Genomic DNA, 27,664 nt, shown 5'->3' on the forward strand with positions numbered 1-27,664 from the left:
CTTTCCACATCAACATGTCTCGTCTCTGGTCGTCTTCACGCGTTAACAGTTGTTTTCCACTTATTCTATTGGTGCTAGCTTAAGCTTAGCTAATAGTTTTGTTTTGTTACATTTTTGTTGCAGACACAAAAGAGGAAGCATTAGGGAAAGACTAAAAGGCGCACAAGTTGTTATGTTTCCTGTGTATAACTTAGGATTAATGAATGAGACATAAAAGAACAATGAATTATGCAATAACTTTCATATCTTCATCCTTGTAACGATGTAAAGGCGTGGTTCCACTATCCGGTATTAGATCTGAAGCCGCCATCAATATCAAAGTATTTCCCCAGACGCTGAATCGAGCCCCACTGTTTGTTTTCTATCACAGATCTGCAGAACAAAACAGCTTGAGTGACGAGAGTGGATGGAGCTCTCTGGGGCCGTGGATGCTTCCAACTTGTCTTGAACTCCCGTGGAGTCGTACGTGCGAAGAATCGAAAACAAACTAAACTATCCAAAGTGAGATATTACTTCAAAGAGCCCGGGCTGACATTCACTTGCGGTACCAGTCAGCGTCGGCGGCGTGTTGTTTCGGTGCTGTGGCTCATACCTCCGTGTTGAGTTTAAGCCTGCGGACTCCCAGGTCTACGCCGGTGAAGCTCTCGTCGGCAGCGATGGTGTCAATCTTGATGAACTGGTTCTCCCGTATGGACGAGCCCACCGCCCTGTCAGACTCGTAGTAGTACAGGTTGAAGGTTTCCTGCGGAAACAAGTGTGTTCATTGCATTATGCTGTTACACGCTAAAACCCAACACAACAGGACAGAAGACGTTCTTGTTTTTTTACTCCATCCACATCTCAGGACGCGTGTAGTCTATGTCTTTATTTCTACTCACAATGCTAATAAATGCTAATACGAACTCTATTGAAGCAGCCGCCAACAGCATCTTTTGCTTAATGGAGGCACAAACATGAAAGTCCCGCGGACCTAACCATGATCTTAAAGTCGCAATTTCTATTTAATAAATACAGTCAATTGTATCTGTCCCGGTAGCAGCTTGTGCAGTTTCAGGCTAAAAAAAAATCCCCTTTTTGTTTTTTCATTTCTAATTTGCTGCCTTTCGGACCCGGCCGACGCTGACCCAGGCAACATCACTTAATGTGATTTATTAGTATTTGTTCAGCTCCCTCACCTCATCTTAAATACTGTCTGAAGATGTCTTAACCATTAGCATTATTTAGGATAACAGATTAAAACATATATATATATTTATATTTTGTAATTTTTTCATGCACTCCACTGAGATTCCATCAGATGTTCATATTTTGTGCTATTCTGGGGATTGGTGAGAATCATAAATTACACAGTAATCACTGCAGCACAAAAACAAAATAAAACAACTAAATTGTCAGTTTCCGAACTGCTTAAAAAAAAACAGTCTGCCGAGTCTATATTTGCACTGTTAAGGTGAACACTCAGTCTCTGTGTTTTTCATGGTGATAATTAGTGTTGTAATGGAAAGCGGCGTTAGCTTGAAGGACGTTAGCATTCAGGTCAGAACCGTCTACCAGACTCAGGAGGACGTCAACACCCAGAGTCTCTGAGCTTAAATAGACTTTAGATTTGTTTTTGTTTTTTTTTCAAACCCAGTTGAAACAGAAAATGCGTTAACATTGTGCGTCTTCCTCCCTGGCTTTCCTCTCCTTCCGTCAGTAGGTTACCTTGCAGGTGCCCAGTACTCCAGGCATGCTGTTGCAGTCTCTCAGGGTGAATTTAACCTCAATGTAGATCCTCCTGGCTCCCTCTCGAGGGATCCAGCCCGTCCTCAGCCAGTTGTTCTGGCTCGGACTCATCACGTTACAGACCTGATTTAAAGCCATGGATGAAAAAACAAACACCATTACTCTTTAAAAGATGCTACATGTAACATTATTACTGTTATTCCAGCATATTTGATGCTCTCTAAATGGGCCACCGGAGTGCAGCTCTGTATATACTGAAGAGCAGAGCACCTGGTTGCACCTCTTCATATGTATTCATGGGGCTGTCTGAGCTGATATGAATATGAACCTGCACCCAGGATGGTTAGAAATGTGCATTTCATAAAGTGTAAAGTGGCTTTGCATCGTTTAGCAATTTAACACATGTTTACCAAGCTTGATGGAGAGGAACGCACTGTTAAATGCAGCGTAGGTGGCAGAAGCTAAGAGTTCAGCGTACGTTGGTCTGGTTGCTTGGCTGAGATTATAGCGCCAGTGCCCTCTACTTTCACTTTCAAGGCTAGATATTTATAAAATTGGCTATTATCAGGGGTTGCCGGTAACATTAAATAGCCTCGGGTCATGTTGTCACTTTTTCTGGGATTTTGTTGATGTCAGTTTATTGCCTACAAGATGGTTAGTATTTCCAGCCTTTTCCTGATACTGTGCTATAAAAGTAAAGTAAACTCCTACAAGGATGGATTCAGATGCATAAAATGGATCAAGACGGAGAAGACAATGGACAAGCTTGACTAAATTTGTATGAGTGACAGGTGTTCTGCATTAATGAGATTTAAGAGGATTATTTGAGTCATTATTTGAATTGATTTGGCCTCTCCATAGTATCTATCAGTGTCTTTCATCAGTGATCTATTGTTCAAGGGAGACCTGGCCATTAAAAGTAATATTAATCCAAAACAAATGATAATATTAAAATAGCTACAGACAATGACAAGCACCAACTGATGTAAAAGTTAGAAGACAGAAACAAAAAAGCGTCTGTTTTTTTAAAAAAACATTTTGCATCTGGAAGTTTCTGTTTTCAAAGTAAGAGCACGTATGAAGACGGTGCTGTGTTTATGGCTCAAATATATGACTTCTACCTTCCCTAGCCCAGGATAATATGTCTTTTATTTAACTCTGACGTGATATCTTCAGAAATCTCTGCACCCGTATCAGAGTAATGTTAGCTAGTATCTAACTATTCCCTGGTTATGTGTAGTTACTTTAAGTTTTTAGCTGAATTATACTTTGAAAAACAACGCACTGATCCATGTCCATCAACTTACACCGAGTCGTCCTCATACGTGCTCTTACTTTGAAAAGCACAACTTCCGGTCGCAATGTTTTTAGAAGCAGAAAAGCAGAAAATAGACCAGTTTTCAAAGTTTTGGTTACCTCTTCTCAACGCTGATAAAGAAAAATGCCTTGAATTTCAATTTAAATTTTTGAATTTTAAAACAAAAATCAAATAACCACTTATTTGTTGTTGTTTTGTTTTTGTTATTTTATATCCTTTTCTGAAAGGAAAATCCAATGACCAAAACATAAACTGATCCCGTTTGCAGGTGCAAATCGTGCAATTTAATGAATATTAAACAACGGTTTTGTAATTAATTCATCCACAGATTCAAAACTAAAGCTTAATTTAGGTTGAAAAATCCCAGTTTCCCCGGGATCAAAGGGAAACATTCCATTGAAGTTATTAGAATAATCCTAATAACACATTCAAGCCCAGCGCACACTGGGAACATTACACACCTGGTACGTGTGGATGGGACTGAAGTACTCGTCCATCTCATTAATGGCGTCCCACTGTGTGGAAAGAGAGAGATTCTTGGGTTAGTCACATGTCCATACCTTCGTCTCAGACTCATATGCAGCAAATCCTCCTGCTGCTGGATATATTTCCCACGTGATTGTGTGCGTCCGCGCGCCTCCCGAACCACATCCTTGGATGATTATTAGCTTTTACTTCAAATGAAACACGCGACGACTCCTGTCGCCGAGGCGCCGGCGATGGCTGCGTCTGTTATATTTGAATTTGTGGGGTGAACAGCAGGTATAGTTTAGGACTGAAGATAAGTGGCTGCCAGGTTTTAAACTGCATGATATATAAATATATGAAAACTGTAGGAACTTTTACATTTTTTTCCTCACTTGTGTAAAAGATTAATTTGATGATCTCCACAGATGCCGTTAAAGGTGCAACATGTTTAAATATGCTGATGTATTCCATCCTAGTGTTGTGGCGCACAGTGCTTAACGCATGTAATCACATGTTCTACATTTCAGCATTGCTGGGATTCGCTTAATGCAATTCCAACGGGACGCATTTTCCTTTAATGAGATGCCCCTCATGTATGTGATTAGATTTACATTGTTTACTGAATGCCGGCGGCGGGTAATAATAGCATTACACGGAGGAACAACAAGTGAAATGTGCCGGTATTCCTAAATGTGTGTTAAAATGTGTACTCCCCACCCACCCCCCACACATCTACTACACCCAGCTCCGGGAGAAAACTCAATCACAGAAAGCAGACCGTCGTGCACCTCCTCTGTGCGTTGACGCTCTCTAAGCTTCACCCCCACAGCATTTTTATCAAGAGATGTCCAGAAAACACCCAGATTTCATGGAGCACAGCACACGTTCAGAAGTCTGATTTATTCGAACGCATCGGCGCTTAGGCCGAGAATAGCCGCGTTTTCCGTGAGCAGACTCGAGCGTCTCTCGACGGTCTATTTTTTGCTCCGGCGTTCACGAACATAACAAATGTAAACAACACATTTACATATGGGAACATTTGCGTTACACTTCATGAGGTGCACTTGAAAGCTGTCACTCGTCTGTCAGGTACCGAATAAGAAGTCAAGTCGCTCAGTGTGACAGAGTCTAGACAGAATTCAGTCCAGGAACAAATGTGTTTTTTTTGACAATCCTCTAATGATCTTGGGTTTAGTCTATTTAATTTTATTCTAGTTAAAGGGGGTGAAGGTGCAAAAACTGAACATGATGGACCCACGGAAAACGTTCCTAAAGCTGGAGCGCACACATTTATTCGCCAAAAAAGAGAGACATGAACCAAAGAGCACCAAAGCACAGCCAGACCTGACCCGAACAGACCTGAGGGTAATTAGATCTGATCCGAAACGTGCTCCACCAAAACAAACCAAACAGGCAGCACCGTGTGATGTGCAGTCACAATCAGTTAACAAGGAGTTGTGGTGAGAAACAGTAGTGGTGTGATGATAGGATAATAGTAATGATCTAAGAGCTGCTACAACATGTGTTTCACGCTCCTGTGCTGTGGATTCTAACATGACACTTGAGCAAAAACATTTAGAGGCCGTAACTTGGGTTTTGTCATCTTGCGTCGACATTTGGGATTTAAGAAGGATGCAATTTGTGTCAAATCGATTAAACTGAAATAATTTATGGATAAATAGTTTAATAGAACTCTTTAAAACTGAATGATCACCAGTGATATGTTAAAGCAGGCAGCATTTGAATTACCGTAACTCAGAGTAAGTTTGCACTATTGACAAAGTTCAAAGGTATTTGAATTACCGTAACTCACCAATGGGTGAAATTCAGTGTAGATGGACACTGGGAAGTTTTGCCTTTCTTTTCGTGACATCTCAAGGGTATAACTAACTTTATTTTTACCAACAAATTCCTCCAAATAACTTTCTAATCTTGCGTCGCTCTCCAACCTGCAGCAACAGCAGCGGTGCGTCATCATTACCGTAATGGCAGCTTTTTTACCAGAAAGCGAAACTTCTCAGTGTTCAGCCACATTTTGACGTTTTTCCATTGGTGAGTTACAGTAATGCCGCAAGTTTTATTTTATCCGCAGGTCGATGTTTAGGCCTTAAAGGGTTAAGCTAGCATGTATTAGCATGTATTGGTGAACCCATTGGTAACCCTAACCCTAACCCATTTTTTTTTATTTTTTTGGAGGTGGATGTAGAGGGTCTTAAAGGGTTAATGTTAGTTGTACTACATATTCAATATGTGGTAATTCAGTGGCACTTAAAGTGAAGGAGCTCTAATTCACCATGTTACCTTTACTTTTCATTTGCTGCTTGCTACATGCTTTTAACATTTGAACACACTTGTTACATAATTTCTTTCTAAAATAGAAATAAAATAGTTTCCAGACAGTTCTTCCAAATTTTGTTGCAGATGTTTCAAGAAATGTGTCTCTTGTAGTGCGTCAGTTCATCACAAACCAGCTCCATGGGGTTAAAGTTTAGAGACTGGGCCATAGTCCACTCCATGTTTTCTAGCTTTCCATCCAGTTTTGATCCTGAGGTAGTTCTGGTAGAGCTTGGACTAAAGTTTTGGGTCATTATCTTGCTGCAGGATGAAGCTCTGACCAGAGGATACTGTTCTAAAACCTTTGACTATTAGTGCACTTTGTTAAGTCGATTTAAAAGACTTCACAGTGTAGCAGTGAGCAGTGTAGATGATTAACCGTCTTTTTGAAAATGGAAATGAAAGTGATAGGGATCAACATGACCACAAATTCACTAATAACATTTTAGATTTTTATCCAAGTTGAAGTGAATAAACATTTGGAGCCTGGTATTTAGTTAATCATTAGCCACCGTGCTAATCGTGTTTGCTGAGATGGTGAAACATGATTAACTTACCAATTAATCTCACTTAGAAAAGTTGTTATTTACTTACTGAATATTTAGCTAAAGTAATAAACAGCATGGCCTCGGGGCGCTGGTAGCACGGTCATCTGTCAGTCACACATGCTCCCAGTTCCCCAGCAACAGAGGCATCAAATAAACATTATCGGGGGAAATCATTACAACGGACAGTGATATGACAGGAACACACAGGTTGACAAAGATGGGAAATTTTCTTCCTGCACTGGGAACTTATTGATATACTTCACACGTTCTACTTATGCTTCTCATTGTCAGTACAAATCCACTTGCACAGTTATACGGTACATTTTTGATGTACAGGGAAAAATATCCCCCCTCCCCGTGCCCCCCTCCCCCCCCTTGCACGCCTTTATTAAAAGCAACAGCACCACGGCTGTGCTATAGAGGAAATAGAGATGTTCTGTCAACTGGTTTATTCATGGTAACATGGAGACTCAGCTGTGAGGTGTCAAAAATTCGGCTTAACCCGGACTGCAGGGGAATGGGATTTTAAAGACCGGCTTTCTTCCTTTTCTACTTTCGTTAAATAGCTTTTCTTTCTTTTTCTTTTTTTTTTGGATGTGAAATAAAGTTAGTGGAGGCCTTTCACAAGAGTAAGATGAGAGAGCAAAACAGAGTTCGATCACTTCTGTTCTACATTCACGGGTGAGTTTCGGTTTTGGACCTTTATTCGGTTTGAGGCTCCTGTTTTGCTCCTTGTTTTGTCTTTTACTGTCTTCCTGCTGTAAGATCCTTGTCCTTGTCCCTGTGGTTTTGCTTCACTTGTGTTTTTCTGCCTGTGTAATTGTTTGCTCGGGCCCCGATTAGTCTCGGTCTGAGTTCTCTGTGTGTATATATATACAGTCCTCTCTTATTTCTAGTGGTGCTTGACTTTTGTTCCTGTTGTTTCTCCCTGTGTATTCTTTTGGATTTGGAGATTTTTGGATCTATCTTTGTTGAATTTTATCTGGATTTATCCTACTCCAACTCTGATGAGCCTTATGTTTTATAAGTTTCATTAAATGAACTTTTATTAGTGCAGTCTCTTCTCTCCTTGTGTCAGTCCTGCATTTGGGTCCTTCCCCTTACTTGAAAAATATAATATACTAGGCAAATAGGAGAATTAAAGGCCACGGGACATGACCTACTCAACCTACTCAACAGTTTCCCATTTGAACCACAAAACCTGGACCATCAGGGTGATTCGTGGCTGTTTGACAAAAGAAGTGAGTTTAAATGACTCGAGAGGCCGCTGCTGCTCAGACCCCTGACCTTTCTTCTGCGATGCATTTTTAATTTCTTTAATGTATCTAGGATTAATAGGACCTAAGAAGTACAACAACTAAGCTTCATCTTTGAACAGGAAGTAGTTTCTGAGTGATGAGTGATGTCCTCATATGTGGACACAGAGATTATTTCGCTGTTTAGTGACCCTGAGTAAATACACAACCATCCATTTCAACAATGAAATCCCAACGTCCTCAAACGAGTACTTGCTAATTAGTGATGTTACTATTGATAGACATAGAATTGGATGAGGTTTTGTACCTCGTCCACTTTCGTCCCGTGATCGGCTGCAAAATGAATCTGTTCGCTATCATGTTCTGCCACTAGATGGCAGACTAACGCGTCCACTTATGAGGACAACAGGTCTAAAAAAAATGAAGAAGATGAAAATAAACGTCTCCAGATGAGGATGCAGGGTCTCAGGAGGTTAGTAGTTGGAGAATGACTCTAAAAGAAGTGGAAAAATCAAAATTACATTTACGTAGCTAATCCTTGTCTACATTTGTTAAAATGACAGCAGAAAGTAACATGCCGACCTGTCCTTGAACATGGACAGTAGACCTCATGAACCTCAGATGAAAGGGACGGAGCTGACGGTTACAGAATGAGAAGTGGTATTCATCAGCTTGATGGTCACAATCAATTTCCGCCTGCAGAAGTGTACATGTAGCTTTTATAATTTCCCAGTATTACATGCATGGGCGAAGCCAATTTGCATGCACGCATGGATGGAAGCCGACACGTGTGTGTGTAACCCCCCCGGTGTTGCCCGTGATCCTCCCGGGTCGAGGATCCTCGTACGAGCGGCGGGGTAATTGAAAGGGAAACGGTCGACCCCAGGAAGCTCTGGGCCCCGGCCCAGCTGAACTCAACCTCGGTTAAGACGTCTGGGTTTGCCGTGGAATCCCTCCAACTTCTCTCCTCGGCCTCGACCCATCCCACACCCCGCCGCCCTACGCACACACTGGATCCACCCCCCCCACCCCCCCACCACCACCACCACCACCCGGGCACCTCCGGCCAAAAACCACCGGGATAATTAAGACGTAGGAATCCTCACCCATCTCACCCTTCCCTCCCTTCCCTTCCTCTTCCTCTCATCTTTATCAGCTAAATTGAAACTGTCCTTGAACTTGAGAAGACCCCGGCTAATTAGTGGGGTGTATAACCTCCCTATCTCCCTCATTATTCCAGCCTTGCCATCCCTACGCTCTCAACCTCTCTTTTTCCTTTCATTTTTCTTTTTTTTTTTTTCTTTTACGTTTCTCTGAAAATTGGACATTTTAGCTCCTGGTAGTTCTCTCCCTCAGACTTATAACCCACTGTATCTGAAGGCTGACTGCCAGGAGGTTGAAAGCTGTGCGGTAAGAACGGGAGGGAGGGAGGTAGGGAGGAGATTGGACCAGACTGGTTGTTGTTCAGTTGTGAGAATAATGGAAATCTGTTCTGCTCTTCCTCTGCAAACAGCTGGGGAGACGAAGAAGAAGAAGAAGAAGAAGAAGAAGTGAGAGATTCAGTGGGGCGTGTTTATCTTGTGAGAGGGCGATAAGAGAGTTTTCTATCGTGACGACAACAGAAACGCAGTGCTTCACAGAGCCCCCGAATGACAACGTGGATGTGCTTGGATGTGGTGTCAGACGGAGAGAGAATAAGAACGGAGCACAACGGAGGCGGGCCGACGCAGAGAGGGAGAGAATGGGGGAAGAGAACGAAAATTAATTGGCTGTAAATTGCACATTTGTTTCCTGCCCGTCAGCTCATCGGATCTCTCATCAGGAGAAATCAAATGCGGCAGACACAGACACGCAAAATTATTTCCTCACAAACACATTAGCATGTAGACGCAACGCGCAACCACCTCCGGTGCACATGTGCAATATGAAATATCTGCCAACGCTGCAACTAAGACGAGAGCGCACCAGGGCATTATTTTCTACACCATAGAACAGGGGGTCACAGTCCAGGATGCTCTGAACTTTCCTCATGTAGCACCTTTCAGTGACAGTCCCCACCGAGACCAGGCTCCTCCCCAGAACCGAGTCAGCCCTACGGATGAGCCTGTCCAGACGACAACAGACGACAGCATACAGCACGACAACAGACTTGTAAAACACGTACAGCATTTCACTAGACATATCAAACGAATTTAGCCTGCGCAGAAGGTGGAGCCAACTCTGTCCCTTTGTGAGCAAGCCATCACAGTTCTGTGTCCAGTCCAGTTTGCCATCGAGGTGGACCCCCAGGTACCAACCACCTCAATGTCAAAATATAAAAACACTACAAACAGAATGAAGTAAAATGCATAATGCATGTGAACATAAAACAGACCAATACATATAACGACATGGCAAATAGTGGCCACAACACATGGAACACCTTCAAGTGTCACACAATGGGGAATCTGCAGCGACATATAAACCATATTAAATGGCAGTGGTGGGATTTGAATCCTCGCCTCCTGAGAGACTGGAGCCTTAATCCAGCGCCTTAGACCACTCGGCCACACTACCGCATACAGACATGCATGACATGACCACAAAGTCCGGAACTACGAATCAGTTTTTCTCACCCATTCATCCACCCCAACCTCAGTATGTGATATATTACCATTTTATATCCAGTTATACAGTTTCTGCTTTTTAAGGCTCTCTATTCCTACATTTCACGATGACCTGTCCCCTCAGCTAAAACTGGCCCGAAAATGTCCACAAGTTAAGTTTTTTATGAATGACAAAAAATGTTGCGCACAGACTACAATTATTACGGTAGTCAGTGGGGCTGCTATTGACAATACAGACTTGGCAGTTTAAATGTGAATAAATATGAACAAAAATCAATGAAACCAGAATAATTGCTCCTGTTTCTTCATTTCATCTTGATAATATTTATTTTTCTTTTTTTTTTTTTAAATCTCTGAGCTCTAAATGTCCCCAGCAGTCAGTGCTAACACGCAGCCATGCAAACCTGCTACACAGCATTAGTATGGGATTATTCTACAATATTTACTCATCACCACAGTAAAATAGTCCAAAAAAAATAATACGTTGATTCCGAATTTTGAAAAATACTGTGATATACGTATCCATATATCAGAAACTTGCTGGACTTGTTTCTGTAAGAACCAGAAACTGGAGCCACTAATTAACAGCCTGATAATTACCTGTCATTCTTCTTCTCCTTCCACGGGTTCAGCTCAAGAAAACAATCCTTCTGCCCTCAAGGGCATTTTCACATTTTTTACACTCTCTGGCCAAAAGGTGAAAGAAGAAGCTGTCCGGCTTTGTGTGGACAAGGTTTTTTGTTTTCCGCTGTGATCCCGTATTTAATGTGTTGTGTCAGTGCCGAAAAGCAATATAAAGTAATCATACAATAAATAGAGGAGACTGGTAGGAAAGGGTGGAGATAAGACAGACCGGGCCGATAAGCTTTGTTTTCAGCCACTGCACTGACACATCTGCACCTCAGTCCACTGATCCCCTGAATGCTCCGGGTGAACTGATATAACGACTGATATATATCGCTATCTCCGTATCATGAAACACAAGCAAAGGCAAAAACGGTAAAATGGCTTCCTCTCATTCACTGCTAATTGTGTTTTCCGACCAGGGCGTAGTGGGGTCACGCTGTCACACAGCTCAGCCTCCGCTAACTCTTTTTGGCAATTATTATTCGTCTGATCTGGGTTCCTCGATTTCTCCGATTCTCCACGCTTCCTTTCTCTCTTTAATCTCAATCTCTTTGGTTTTCTTCAGCCCATTTGCCGTTTCCACTCCACGACAAAGAAGGTTGCTATCTGAGTTGCCTGAAGATCAGAGAGAAGCTGTTGTTAGCTGTTGGTTAAAGCAGTCGCCTCTAAAGCTGGCTTCTAAATCTTTGGCTCTATTCTCGTACGGGTCCAACGCCCTGTAGCATGAAATCTATATTAGTCTATTCACAACATGCGATGTGAGAGAGAGCTGATGCCAGGAAAGATGAAAGAGAGAGCGAAAGATTGATTAAGTAATATGAGGAAAGGAAACTGGTTGGAAGGAGATGATTGTGTGCTGCTGGCATGAAGGACAATAGACAAGGAGTTGCTTGTTTAGGGCTCCTCTATTCACCGCTGTTGTTTCTGAGCATGATGAATGCAGCTGCAGCTTCAGTATGAACATTCATACAATAAGTATTTCCTGCTTAGTTCTGATGCCCTGTGGAAGTTACATTTCAAACAAACTATATTTGGAGGCTTTTAACCCTTAGTTCAGGGGTTTTCAACATTTTTCAGGACAAGGACCTCCTACCTACTATATGGGTTCTATGTTAAATAATAAGTTTTAACTTTAAACATGCAGCGTGCTTCTGGACTTCACCTGGGGACTGAATAGGCTCTGAGCCAGTTGCAGGGAGCCTGATAGAGTCAGAGTTCAATATGCAGCTTTGTGATTGGTTCAGCAAATGCTAGGGGCGGGGCCTACTCTGGAGGAGGCTTTGATTGACAGGTGTGAAAGGGTGCAGTGTAGAGACAGCTCCTGTATCGCTGAATGAGTGAGTCGAGTTCTGACTGAAAGATTACGTCTTCTGCCTCCATTTATAAAATATGTTGGATTTATGTTAATGTGTATTTAAGGAAATTTTAATTTGTGGGTGTAAATTAAAAAATATATATATATATATAAAAAAATGTCTAATCAACCAAAGCTTTTGCATGGGTTCAAAAATGCCCCCAAGCATTTTCTATGGTATTTCAAAGGTTAACCCCAGGAACCTTTGATTTGAGCATTGAGCTATCGTCATCAAATTACTACTTTGTAGAGTACTGAGGTAGTTTACCACCACTAGGGCAGCTGTGACTCCTGAGGTACTACTGAGCAGATGAAGGGCAGCTGTGACTGGTGGTGGTGGTGGTAAACTACTTCAGTAGTCTTTGGGTATTTAGAATAGCTCTATATTAAACCGATTTTTGTGATAGTCTGGTGATAAAATGTGATAAAAATGATAAATGAACACGTCAAACATGAAATAATTCTTTTGTTGACCAAAATATAGTAAAAAACATTATTTTTAACCAATATGAAAGTAATTATAGCAGAAAATGCATTGATTCTAATTGGGGTCATTTTTGACCCGACTCATGTAAGAGTGAAGGTATTGGTAGAGACATACAAACTTTTTGGATTGATTAGAGTTGAGACCCAAACTGATCCAAATGACTCACCTACTTGTTTTTATTAATAACCTGTATATGTCCTGTTTATTTTCATCCTCCGTCCAGCACTGAACACGAAAACAATCTGGTAAACGCTGGAATAACAAATCTAACCTACTACTGTGACCAAGCAATTTCCCTTGTGGATCATTAAAGTCTACAAGTCTGCAAAGTCTAAGTCAAATTGCCTGTAAAAAAAGAAAAGAAAAAAAGAATCCAAATTAAAAGACTCATAGAAAGCCACGTACTGTATGATTGACAGGGCTGGGGTGAATATACTGTACATTATTACGCTAAAGTGTCAGCTGTTAATAACTTATGTTCATAAAATCAAATCGTCTTGTCACAATGAATTTTGACTGTAGAGGAGTGGGAGGTGGAAGGGACTAATTAGTTTCTTGGCATAACGTATGTGTGGGGAAAAGAAATCAATTCAGTAAAAAATGGTCGTACATTATGTGCTGCAATGATTATTGTTTTTTAAAAGAAACACTAAATAGAAACAGAAATATTTTTTGTGAATAAAAAAAAAAAATATTCAAGTCAATTAAGAAAACACAAAAACAATAAGAACATAAGATAAGTGAGACTTAGCAACTTTTTCTTCTAGAAACAATAGGTCCTGATTCCTATATCACCACGCAAGTTTGGTATAGTTTAGAAAACTTATAGGAGGTTTAGACTTCTGCGCTAAGTTGAAGCAGAAGATACGGTGACAGCCCAGACCCTGCATAGACCCTAGGGCCCTAACTAACGTTCCAGGTCCTCCATCTCTGCAATTTTCGAATTGATTGTTTTGGATGAATTAAGATGGAACAAATCGAGGAAAGGTTACAGGGATATGCCACCCCTTTGTAAAATGTAATCACTCATCGTATTCCCCAGAGTTGGATAAGTGAGAAAAAGCGTTTTTAAATCAGTCCGGGGATTGTCCTAATCCGGGAGTGCAGCTGTTAGTTTTAGCTTAGCATAGACGCTGTAATGTAGTGTTGCCAATTAGCCAGTCGTTCACAAAAGTGATAAACTCAAGAATTTTCCTTATTACTTCTTGTGACCTGTACATTCTCATCAAGTATAAATATCAACGCAATTAACACAAAGGAGTTGCCTAGGGCAGATATAGATTTGGGACTATATTCCAGCAAAGCACCAGGCACAAAGACACCACATAGCACCTGAAAACCAGCCACACTGGTGTGTTAACGGAAGTTGTGGGTTTGCAGTGTGTCTTTGCACTTGGTAGTGGTGCTTTCCTGGTGCTTTGCCGTAATATAGTGTAGTAATACTATACTGGCTAATTGGCAAAAACGACATTACAGCGCCTATGCTAAAGCTAACAGCTGCGCTGCAGGATTAGGACAATGCCTGGACCCATTTAAAAACGATTTTTCTCATTTAAGTGACTAAATTTCACATGAGGGCGAGGCGTATCCCTTTACAAACATTTGTATGACTTGATGAAATTTCGTTTTAAGTTTCAGTCGCCATTGTTGAAAGTGAAGCAGGAAGTGTAAACTTAAATTAAACTGACAGCATTTCGGTGGCGTTGTTACAGAGCAACTCGCGCAGGATATGTGCGTCAGTTATGGCTTCTAGATCCCACAGTACTCTTAAAGAACCTTAGCTTTAGCTTCGGCTAGCATTAAGGTGAATGTTAGTCAATCCATCCACCTGAACCTCCTCCCTATTCAATGTTGTCTGGCTTCTGCTTCTGATCCTACTGCTATTACCACAGTTAATGGCGCGTGCATAAATACAAACAGAATATCTCACACAACAATAACATGTAGCTATAAAACTGTAATTATGTTGCTGTAAACTGCTTGTACAAACATCCTGTTGCAGTTTTCTTTTTTCTTTATGAAAGGCCATCCTTCACACAAATGTTCCACGTCAGATTTAGAGAAACTGTAACTTCTGCTTGTGGATCCTTTTGCCCTGGCCTTATTGTGTGGTCAATTAAATCGACTCAAGTTAAAATAATGAATCATTTTTCTCCAGCAAAATGTTATGTGTAATTACCAGAGTATTGATTACTTAATATGAACAAAGCTGATTTCCCCTGTGCCTCTTCTTATGCGGCAGATTTGTTGAGTTAAACTAAAATCCAAAAAGAGTTTATTGTATTTACATTATAGCAAATTGCTGGCATTTTACACAGTGTACTTGCATATACATATACTGTGTGTGTGTGTGTGTGTTCTTGTACAGCTACTTTCTGAGGACCACTTTGACTTTTTACACCACCATATTGAGGACATTTGTACATGTGAGGACATTATAATTATTATTATTGGTCGAAATAGAAACAGTAGCAGCACCAAGTAAGTGGAGCCCAACTTGCAACTTTTTTGTGTACAAAGGAAGAGGAGGGGAAAGACAAGGGTGACAACTGCCAGAAAGATCTTATTTCAGATTAGTATATTTGATGGAGATTTCTTCATAGCGTATGAACTGAGGAGAGGACGGACACGGAGACTGATGAAGCCAGAGTAAGAATAGGTGGATCATTTTGGCTGTGTGAGTCCGCTGGTGGCATTTCCAAGGGAGGTGCAAGGCTCTATGCAAAGTAACAGGTCTGCATATTAACTCAGTGGAAATATCAGGCTCTGCCCAACACCTTTCTGCCTCTCACACTGTCAGCCGCACAACCTGAACAGACTTAATAACTGTGTGTGCATGTGTGTGTCTGTCTGTGGCTCGTGGGCTCTTTGACAGCGCTAACCTTTCTGGAATAGGAGTGTTAATTGCACTGGTCTGGGATCAGTGGGGGAGATGGTGTAATTGCTAGCTATTCTGAGATGCAATTTCTACCGGACAGTGTGTGTGGACATGTGCAATTGTGTGCGAAACGATGAAAATGTTCAAACAAAGCAACAAAGTAAAAAAAAACAAAAAAAAATAAAAAACACTTCCTCTGGGGTTGTGTGTGGAATAGTCATGGAGAATTTGGTACCAAATAAAGAGCCACACCAGTGACTTATCATGGGCTCTGTTGGCCTCTCCAGGCCTCCAACCCCGCTAGCCAGGAACATTTTATTCATCTCATCTCATCTTCTACTACCGCTTATGCTCAACAGGGCTGCAGGGGTTGCTGGAGCCGATCCCAGCTGACATCGGGCGAGAGGCGGGATCTCCAGTCTATTTCAGGGCTAACACATAGAAAAACAATTCACACTCACATCTAGGGTCGATTTAGGGTCACCAGTTAGCCTGATGAGCATGGAGCATGTCTTTGGAGATACAGACGCAACATTTTTCAACATGTTTCTGGTTTAGAAGACTTTTCATTACTTTGTAACGGGACGTTAGGGTTAGCGTTAGCCGCCCATGAACCAGCTTAACATTTGGGCATTAAACACTTTGCTAAATCTTAATCTTAGTTAGTTCCATACTAGCTGTTACCTTTAGGAATACAGGAGCAAGTTCTCCTTGATGCTCGTTTGCTTGTTTGTGAGAATGGAGCTCAATTCAATTCTACCTGTACAGCATCAATAACTGTTCACATATTCTTAAGACACTTTACAGAACTCATAGCCTGAAACCTTGTGTCTGTTCTGAGCCTTGTAGAGGCAGAAGTTCTCTCGCTCTCTCTCAAACACCTGGGCGATGTACCCAGTTGAGAGCTGCAGCATTGATCAGCATATCAAAGTTAGGGTCATGCAGAGTTCAGCTTTGGGCAAGTTCTAGCAAAAAAATCTTTCAAGTCAGCACAGCCCGACTCAAGACCGAGGCTACCGTCTACCTGCCTGCGTCGTCCTCTGCAGCTCTTACAGACCTCATCGAGACATCTTTACCTTCACCTGGCATGTTTGTTAAGAGAGGTACGTCCGGAGAGCAGCTGCAGAGGTGTGCTAGCACCACCATCAGCCAGCAGCAGCTGGGCTGTGTTGCGCCACGCCGCCGTCTCGGAGGAGCTTGTACAGCCAATTGCACTGCAGAGGGTAGTCATAGAGAGGGAACAGAGATAGTTCAAAGACCGGCTGAAGGTTTGCTTAGGCAGCGTGTAATCAGACCGGCAGAAAGTAGCAGAAAAGCGAACCTTGTTTTTTCTTTTTGTTTTTTTTCATTCAAAAAAAGGAATTCATAACTATTTCCATAATAATGTTAATTAATTCAGAACAAGCACTGGTGTTAATTATGAAGAGTAAATATGTAAATACCAGCTGCTTAGCTCCAATAATTCACAATAGATTCCTCATGTATTGCAATTAAAATGTGTTACAATGAGTAAAATACTCATCTCATCTTCTATAACCGCTGGTCCTCTAGTTGGAGCCTATCCCAGGCTGCCATTGGGCAAAAGGCAGGGTACAGCAGTCCATCACAGGGCTAACACAGGGAGACAGACGACCATTCACTCTCACACTTACGGCCAATTTAAAATCACCAATTAACCTAACGAGCACAGCTTTAGTCGGTGGGAGGAAGCCAGAGAACCCGGAGTGAACCCAGTTGCATTTGAACCCAGATCTTCTCACTGAGTAAAATACTGTATAATAAAAGTTCCTTTTTGCTTTACTTTTTAACAAAATAAAGTGAAATAAAACACTATGTTGAATCAAAGGCAATGATTTGTATATATCCTGGTGTATATCTGTCTGAAGGTTTGAAACCAAATGTTATATGACTTCTTTTTTCACCCCCACAACTTTAAATTGCCTCCTCCATTCCTACAAATCCTGAATTAGATGCTTTCTTTTCCTATGAAATGGTAAGAAAAAACAATCAGTGCTGATGAAGAAGTTATTTTTCTACCTTCTTGGGCGACAAAATGAGCAGAGATGACACTTGTGTTGGGACTTCTTGCACTGTCTGCCACCAAAAGCAGGAAATGTACCACACAGTGCACGTAGACAGTGTCAACAGAAGGGTCAAGCACGTGTGTGTATTCTGACATAAACTATTAATGTGAAAAGTGTAGCTGAAGTCTTTTCTGTCGTTTTTGCCCCATTTGATAACACACTGTGAGAGAGTGGCTTTCGTGTTTTTTTTGTCGACATGATCCCCATCCCACTGTGGACTACTTCTGCTTAAAAGAATTGGATGTGCCGGACTGGAGAAAAGCTTAGTCCTTTCTGACAGTGTTCAGCTTTTCTGTGTTCCTGTCTTTATGATCCAAAACCAGCCAGTCAGCATGACCAAGATGCTTTGGTTCGCACAGCTTGGTAGATGGACGGGTGAAACGTCCCAACAGTCCCCAATGCTATGTATCCACGGGAGGATGATTATGCAAAGTCTTTTATTGTATAAAAAACATCAAACTTATTTTAATTTGTGTAAAGTGCCACTTCTGATTTTCTTATGGTTCAGGTTCAACAAAGAGTTGAACACAATTCACCACAGTAAGAAGGCACCAATCTGTTAAGGATTAAGGGTCCTTCTCATTTTGAAAGGTCAACTAATAAGTGGTGAAAGTCGAGTTGATGACGTCACACGTAAAAACGCAGTAGAAAGTAAAGCTTTGAAACAATCAAATCTACGTTCTCGACCTGAATACATATCGTAGCGTCTCACACAAAAGAAGCTACGGAGGCTTTTCTGCAAAGTAACTGAAGCTTAGAGCACGTAGACGTCAACACCATAAACACCGTCAGTCTGACAGTTTAACATGCAGCTCTCATTCGGAATAAATAAATAATCAATCAATCTTTATTTCAGACTGGAATTGGTCCATATGAAAAAAAAAATAGTAATAATAATAAAATAGGAGACAGGAACAAACAGCAACAGGGGAAAAAATAATATTTGAATCTGTGTATTATTTTAATACCTTAATATTGAATGCAAATGATATTAATGACGTTTATTTATAAATAGGCTGAGTTTAATATATAACACATCTAATAGGTAGGGGGTCCTTGCTTAATCTCTCCCTGGCTTGAAAAACATTGACATTGTTTTAGACAATGAAATTCACCATCGAATAGTTGATTTGCACCTCCTCCTCTCTGTTACTGCAGGTGAAGTTGTTAACCGACTCCTGTCAGGAGGATTTGAAGCGTCCCTCTGTTAGCGTTAGCAGATGACTTTTTAGATGAGTGGGTATTGCAGTAGCACATTTGTTGTACTTTAGGACTGACTTACATATTCTGCATGTCACGGTTGAATGGGCCCCATCTTAAGTGGAGTATTTCCACACACTTGAACCACTGCTAGTTTGCTGCAATGACCCACTGAGCTCCTCACCTGTCCTCTAGGAGGCGTCCGTGTCGTTGTTGTCATGTGATCGGTGAATAGCGTCATAGCACGACAGTAAGGTCGACTAGTCCTATTATCATTAACCTTTCAGTTTTCAAAAACATCCAAGCTATGTCAACGAAAACGGGAAAATAGTTGTAACTCCCAAGTCAGACTGAGATTTGAAAAAAACATGCAGAAAAATTTTGCATCTTTACTTCACTCATCTGCATTGTAAGTTAAGAATAAATAACATCCCATATCAGCTTGTACATACTGAATACATGCATAAGGAAGTAAAGCCTGGAAACAGCAGGTGGAAGTAGTTTGAATGTGTCTTTCAAAAGAGCTGTAAAACACAGCGCTGCCATTAGTGATATTAGTGATGTTCCTTTCCGATCCGATCCGATACTGAGTAAAATTCAGGCTGGTATCGGCGATACCAATCCGATACTTTGCCTAAATGCACCCTAACGTTTTTGTGACAATATTCATGTACTGGAATAAATGTGCCCTTCTTCATTCGCTTCCTTTTTTTTTTTTCACATCTGTTCTCCTCCTCTGCCCAGGTTCGGACTAGAACGGCCAACCTGTGATCTCTGCACTGTGTCCCATCATGCAACAACATCCGACAAAACAGAGGTCACAGGTGTCGACTGCCTGACACGAGCACAAAGCCGCCCGTCGGTTTGACACGTCACGGCTCTCAAAATTCCACTTTCTGCAGTTGCGGGAATCCTTCTTTCCACCATGACGGCCAGACTGAGAAAGCTCCTCGTTCTTGTGCTACAGTGACAAAATGTTCAGAAAATAGCCATAAACCAAGCCCTTGTGGACGGATGAATTATTTACAGAAAGTTTTCACAACAGGGCAGCCTCGAATTATTTCACAGCAGTATCGGTATCAGCCCAACACAATTCTGTCCTTTTGTTTTGTCGCGGTGTTAAATCTGCAGATCCACATAATCCCGGCACAGCTGCCTCCACTGAGCGAGCCTCGGCCAAACAATTGATTCCTTTTAATCGGGATTTAACAGCGGAAACAGATTTGGCGAATCCTGCAATTCTGATTTGCAGATAGTAAAATAGAAATGTTTTTAGTTTATACTTAACATCCAGCTGATCTATGATGCAACTTAACCTACGTGACACCAGCACGTCTTGGGTTGATCGGCCCAGCCGTCAGATACGACTCATCCTTAATAAGAGGCAGTAGAAGGTGCTGTGAGATCGCAGATAACAATATGCAAAAAAATAAAAAAAAATAAAAGTGTGCGTAAGAGAGAGTGGGTGAGAGAGACGACGACAGAGTAACAAGGAATAGTTAGTAATGGCAACACACTGTGGTCTTATGACACTTCAGCTCATCACTTGCTCGTCCCTATCATGGCTCCCATGCCAACGTTAATCACAGACACACACACACAGACACACATGGACACACACACACACCGTAGTGTCAGCTGTATCGATTGCGGGGTGGCCGGTGGATGAACCTGTCATGGCCAACATAGATCGGACTGCAGGATAATGAAGTCTTCCTACTCTATCTGACAAGCTCCAAGAGAGTGTGTTAAAGTGTGTGTGTGTGTGTGTGTGTGTGTGTGTGGGAGAGACAGAAACAGAGGAAGATGCTCCTGGGACAGCCCACGGGCGTCCTAACCACTGCCTGAATAAATTGGATGGAGAGAAACCCCTTGAGCCGCAGACGTGATCTGTCATGATGTCATCTAAACGACACTTGCATAGAAGGAGGGTTAAGGGTACTAATAAAGACCTAACCCGCACACACATACACACATACACACATACACACACACACGTCCACTGAACAACGCAAGCTGACAACTTCTGCTCTTTTCCTAGAAACAGTGTCCGACGGTGCTAAAATATTCTTCCTCGTCTTCATGGTTTCTCTCGCTCTATCTGCGCTCGGTGTTTGCGGGAGCTCGTTCCGCGGTGATGTCTCTGTCCAGTGCGTCCTCGTGATGTTTTGCCTGAGCTGCCGGCGTCTCAACGCGCACCAGGTGTCGATGACGCACCGGGTTTGCAATTTGCTGCGATGTTAACCCACTTATAGGAATATTAGATGCCGAGAGAAAACGATCCGGCGTGATGTAGGAAGGAGGACGGAGGTTTGTGGGGTGGAAGAGGCACAAGTCACAGGACTTTCACATTTACACCAATTTATTTTTGGACTTAAGTCTTGTTTTTATTTGCTGCTAATTTAAGTGTAAGCAATGAAACTGCTCAGTCAGGGCTTAGGTAAATTTTGGGAACACGCTATGGGTTCAAGGTCCAAGGTTCTTTATTGTCATTTATATGTTTGCACATACAAACGAAATGATTTTCTCGGGGCCGGGAATATCCAAACATAAAGAATATAAATACTATAAGAAAAAAAAAGTGCAAAATTCATAGGATGTTAGAATCCCTTGTGCCAAGATCAGAGGCAAAACACATTTAGAAGTCCAACTGAAAAACCGACCAGCAGGCTAGCAGTCAGCTACCAACCAGCAACCAACTAGAAGACACCAGCTAACTAGCCTAGCCATCAGCAGTAGGTATGAAGTGATGGGACATGCGACTACATGTCAACCAACACTTCTCCCTTGTGCCAAGATTCATGACTGGAAGCCATGTCCAACTAAAAACAACAACAACAAAAAAAGGCCAGCAAACTAGCCGTCAGCTACCAACTAGCAACCAACAAGAAGACACCAGCTAACTCCAGCTAACAGACGGTAAAATGTGCGATAAATTTGAGGTGCATAGTGTAGTAGATGGCTCTTAGGCATGTTGTTAGGAAGCTTTAAGCGGCCACGCGTTCGAATGTTATATTTTCATAGCGAGTTAATTTCCTCCATTTTCTCAAGATCTAGAGTTATTTATCTCATTATCTCGGTAAAAAAAAAAAATGTTTTCTCAAGATGTCTAGAAACTTAATTGTTATCTAACAAACAAAGCACCAAACGGCTCACCTTACAGTAGGCCTATTACATTAGGCTACTAATTTACTACATTGTAGTGTTAAGGGCGTCCATCAGTGAGCATGATGGAACTCTCTCAAATTAAATATATTGAGATCTGGAGAAAACAGAGGAAATTAATTCATTATCACTGGAAAAATGACAAATAAATAAATAAAATAAAATTATATGAGAATGCATGGCTTCTGTAGATTTGACCTTGATGCAGTGAAGTCTCTTGGCTGATGTTCAAATAGACCATGCAAGTTCTTGTTACCCGAAAAGCAGCAAAAGTGACAACAGCAGCACAAAACAATGTGTCTGAAGCCTAAAGGCATATAGAATTGTCACAGATGGGTTAACATTGGACATCAGCTGCAAACTTTGTGAGTTACAGCGTTGACACCTAAGGGCACCTTGAGCGTATCTTTGGACGAGCAGTGGCTTTGACAAAATGGCAATATTTGATGCACTAGGAATGAGAATGGGCTGCTCTGTCTCATTCGTTCTCTCCGTACATGTATATAGTGTATACCTATGTAACATAACATTATGAATGCCTTCTGAAGGTGTCCTGTTGTGTCTGGCAAGTGGGGGCCTATGGGTTGAAGAGAGGGGCCTCTGTGGTATGTCTAGGTAACAGAGAGAGGGGGAAAAGTGCTCATGGTGCACATTTAGTGTTGTATTTCCATATATAACTGAATCTCTTTATGTTGAACAGTTCTTGATCTGACTGGAGTCAGATCTGTACCGTGATTGTTAGATGGCCCAACTACACAGTGACTGAACACTGTCCAAGCTCACATCTGGGTGAAAAACTCAAATCTAGGCTTTGGCTTTATAGTAAATGAGGCCAGTACCTTAATATACTTCAGAGTTTAAAATAAGTAAATAAATTACTCTGATGTCTTGTATTTTTTATGAAGCTATGATTTAAAATGCACTACTTTTTTTTTTAGGTTTACCAGAGACATTACAGTGTATTTACACACAGTATCGGTATCGGATCGATATCGCCGATACCAGCCTGAACTTTTACTCAGTATCAGATCGGAAAGGAAATCAGTGGTATCGAACATCACTAATAATAGAGACTCTAGAGCAGGAGCATAAGATAGAATGTGTTTGATTTGTATTAAAGACACTGAACACAAAATAAATAACAATGATCATCACAGGGAGTGGGATTAACATTAATAAAAAACAAGATAAATAAAAACAAGTAGTTGGATAGTGGGAAATCGTGTCCCCAGCCCTTCCTCCTGCTCTCTGAAAATTACTTTTGCATTCAGAAAAATACACATTGACAATTTTAATCCATCTTCCTCCACCATGAACTTGACACCTATTCCTCTTGTATTCCCTGTGGGCAACCTCTCTATCTGCTTCTCCCTCTCACCTTTGCCTTCCTCGCTCGCTCACAGTGACACGTGTGTCTCCTCCGGAACAATACTTCAATGTAAAAATATCTTTATTGAACCTGGAGGATAACGGCAGATCCGAGCTTCATGTAGCAGCTACGTGACAGTTCAGTTCACTCGAAAACTGCGGAATCCAAACGTCCTCACCCATTTTGCGAGTCAAACACAGTGTGACCGTACATAGACGAGTCACTTTCAGTGCAATGAAAACAGCTTTTTGTGACACAGTCATCGAATAACTTAAATCGCTTCCTTCCGACGGGGGTGTATTTTTTTTTCAACCTAAGACCATCAAAGGGCGGCTTCTGCCTGGAGCAGAGGGCAGCCGAAAACCTGATGCTGCTAGCATGGCACATTCATAACACTGTAAACTGTCAGGATGGCAAAAAATGACCTTATAAGTGCAGCGTGTGTTTGTGTGCCCGTGTGTGTGTGTGTGTGTCTGTGTATGTATATGTATGGAAGTGTGGAAGGGAGAAAGTGACAGTTAGAAACTGTCAAAACATCCATTTATCAAAGATCCCATGAGGTCTCAGCAATGTTTTTCTCTCTTCCACACTCAAATCACTGACCAAGGCGCACTGTGCATCAGTCACTTTACAATGAGGAGTTTAAAGAGCTTTTTCCAAGTCCATCTTATTGCAGCGCTCACTTTCCACAAGTCATATCACTTTTTTCTCTCTGGAATAATAATGTATCTGTCCAATAAACTTTCCAGGAGGACCAAAGTAGAGCACAAACAAGGATCTTAACCCTGCATAGGGCACTCACTGAAATACTTAGAGCAAAGGTCTTCAACAGCAACAACACCTTATGACCATAAGGTACTGCAAGACCTTTGGTTGATTAGACATTTTTTATACATTTTTCAGATTTTGTCCCACAATTTTACCCCAAAAATTTAAATTTCTTTAAATGTATATTTACGTGAATGAAACATGTTATAGTAAAGGGATAAATGGGGGCAAACGTTATCTTTCAGTCAACAGAGCACCTAGCCGAAACCTGTCGATCTAAGTCTCCTGTACACGGTAGGCCCCGCCCCTATTGCTGCTGAGCCAATCACAAGGCCGCAACTGGCCGAGAGCCTATTCAGTCCCCAGGCAAAATCCCAAACGCACATTAGCAATGTTAGCAGAAGAGAAGCTACCAGTGTGTGTGTGTATGTATATATATATATATATATATTTATATATATATATATATATATATAGGTATGTTTTTGTTTATGATAATTGCACAGCCACCCTACTGTTGCACATGTTTGAAATAAAAAGAAATGTGTATCTGTCCAAGTCTAATTTGAATAGCTTAATATTTAATGCAAAATGATAATAATAATGTATATATATATAAATAGCACTGGGGGTCCCTGCTTAATCTGCTTAATCTCTCCATCAGTTGAGGTCCTTGGTCTAAAAAAAATGATATTGAAATGGATAGTTTTACATTTACACATGGTGACTTTTTTGTATTAAACAGCAAAATAATCCCAGTGTCCACATATGAGGACATCATTCTTTTCAAAAACTACTTCCTGTTCAAAGATGATGCTTAGTTGTTGTACTTCATTGGTCCTACTAATCCTGGATACCTTAGAAAAATTAAAAATGCATACTAAACTAAAGCTCAGGTCTCAGGTGGTTCAGAGTTAAACGAATGTAAACATATATTCAGACTATTAGGCCATAAGGGCTGACTCTGACACTTGTCAACATTATCACATTAGGACACTCGGTATCTAATAAATCAGTCATCCTCAGCGTTCCTGCAGAGGTAGAGTTGGAAGACCACATATCACCTGAGAATGTCGCCTTTATCTTCTCTGACTGGCACTCACACACACTCTTCTAAACCTCACCGAGAGACAAGCAATTTAAAATGTGTGTGGAAGCTACCAAATATGGTTGCTCGCCCTAATAAAGGGGTTAACGCATTCATGGTGGAAACACTGCTAATGTTGTTCCAAATAAAGTACGTCCACTTCATTAGTCATAGACTGATGATGTGTCAGTGTTAAAGTAAGACCGCTGCTGAGTTTGGCCAAATGAAGTGGATAAATGTTGTATCCAAGCCTTATTTTACATTGAGCTCAGCTTTAAAAATGTATTTTTGTGCAGATTTTGCCCACCATCTTATTTGGTGTGGCTCATTGTCTTTATAGAGATGAGAAGCAGAATGTGCCACAGGTATTGGAAAGGTTTTTCCATACTATGTATTCATAATATTTTTGTGATGGTTTATACGAACAAAGTTCCATAATTAAAACTCAACCTCCCACCAATCCCTTAGAAACAATGGGTGGCGAAACGTCTTCAAGAAATTTGAGAAGTGCAGTTGCTTTTTTAAATGCTTTTTGGATATACCATGACCTGGATGACTGAGAACCTTCACAGAGGTAAGAGGAGCAATAGAAACTTGAAAAATATCCAGGTAGATTTAAAACAGATAAAATAAAGTGTGATTAATTTCAATTAAACCTGATTCAATATTTGAAACTATTGTCAGCCCTCATTTGTAATTAAGTCATAGCAGATGCCTCTTGAGTTGTTGTCAAACTGATACCAAAATCAAAAATAAACAGAGAAAGGTGTTTTTAGTCATTTGTAACTCATATGACACCATTTTAATTATTAAATTGAATGCTACTTGCTAAAATGCATCCAAAACCTCATGCAAGTTTTTGTCACATCTTGACAATCACCTGCTGCAAACCGTTGCCCATCGGGACTTTTCAGATTATTATTTGCTGAACCACACTGTGCATCTCCTCTGGACTGAAAGCACTGGAAACGTTGTCTTCAACAGTGCAAGGCCTAAAACCATCAAACATTGACACTTTTCTGGTTTCCACTCAGTGTGGCTGGAAAAACTCAAGTCAAAAGCAGCAGCAATAAAACGTTGATGCTGCTGCTGCTGCTGCTGCTGCTCCGATAGCTTCGCTGAGGAATCATTTTGAATGCATCATTATCGAGCTCAAAACATACCCAGTCTACAGTGGCACTTACTGCTCCGAGTAAATCAAACCTCCCACATGGAGGACTGCGCCTCCTCATTCATACTGAATAAGCCTAGCCCTGTCGAACAAACACTGTGTACCCAGACAAATATCTGTCTGTCACTGGAAAATCTGTAGCCGTCAGTAATGAAAATGTGAAAAATCTTAAATCTGTGTATGAGCAGTAATGTATTGCTGAGTGAGTCGTACACCAATCTGCGCACGGAGTGTTTGATCTCGACTTAGGAGATAAGCCGAGCGCCGGAAATGCTGTTGATCTCACCCAGTTTACAGACACTGTTCTGAGTTGTTTTCTTCGAACCCACATTGTTTCTTTTCTCACTAAGTAATTTGCCACCATAAATAAAATGTACGTTGTTCCTCTGCTTGTCAAAATATTACCTGGAACATCTACACTTCAAAGTTTTTGTTTAGGAAATTAACGTAACCTATAACTTCTTCAGTCTGTTCAAACAGGCATATTTCCACATCAAATGAAAATCACAAAGGTCATTTACAAAGATGGAGATAAGTATTATTTAACAAATTATATACCCATATCCTTATTACCACAGTTCCCAAAAATCTTAGAAAAAGACTTGATTACTTCTTTGAAAAGCACAACGTACTCAGTGAATATCAATATGGCTTTAGATCAAACCAATTCACCATAATGGCAGTCATAGAGCAAATATTCACAGCAATGGACAATGAAGAATATACATCTTCATTGACCTAACAAAAGGAATTCACACAACTGTCCATATACTGTTAATGAAAAAGTAAGACAAATGCGAAATAAGAGTGATAGCACTAAAACTGATTAATAACTACCTTGTAAACAGGTATCAATATGTTAAGATTCATAACAACAAGTCTGACTTGCTGCAGGTTGAATGTGGGGTTCCGCAAGGATCGGTAGTGGGTCCACAATTATTTATAATGTAACTAGATGATATCTGTAATGATGTCTAATTTGTTAAATTTTGTCTCATACGCAGATGAAACTAACTTGTTTTATTCTGGTAAAAATCTCAAACTGCTTCTAGATACTGTGGAAATGGAAATAGATATTTTGAAACGTTGGTTTAGTGTCATTAAATGTAAATAAAACTAAATAGATAATCTTTGGAAATCGTAATTATGACAGGCAGAATTGTAATACAAAGAGTTTATGACAATAAATTCTCAGTTGTTATTGACCATGAATTATGTT

The 27,664-nt window shown here is 40.9% G+C and overlaps 1 protein-coding gene and 1 non-coding gene across 4 annotated transcripts in view; both read right to left on the reverse strand.

Annotated features, from left to right (window-relative positions):
* The window catches only part of epha8 (eph receptor A8), a 130,622-nt gene that overhangs the window by 57,543 nt on the left and 45,415 nt on the right, over window positions 1-27,664 (reverse strand). For all 3 annotated transcript variants that reach the window (XM_047583639.1, XM_047583638.1, XM_047583637.1), the window contains exons 3-5: window positions 3,505-3,558; window positions 1,705-1,848; window positions 593-742 (exon numbers count right to left, since the gene is read on the reverse strand). In XM_047583639.1, coding sequence (XP_047439595.1) covers window positions 593-742; window positions 1,705-1,848; window positions 3,505-3,540 — 330 coding nt within the window. In that variant the 5' untranslated portion in view covers window positions 3,541-3,558. The remainder of the gene's footprint in view (window positions 1-592; window positions 743-1,704; window positions 1,849-3,504; window positions 3,559-27,664) is intronic.
* On the reverse strand, window positions 10,124-10,205 carry trnal-aag. Its single transcript has one exon. It is a non-coding gene; the product is annotated as a tRNA-Leu (tRNA).

Source organism: Mugil cephalus, chromosome 4 (assembly GCF_022458985.1).
Source record: "Mugil cephalus isolate CIBA_MC_2020 chromosome 4, CIBA_Mcephalus_1.1, whole genome shotgun sequence".
Classification (NCBI taxonomy): domain Eukaryota; kingdom Metazoa; phylum Chordata; class Actinopteri; order Mugiliformes; family Mugilidae; genus Mugil; species Mugil cephalus.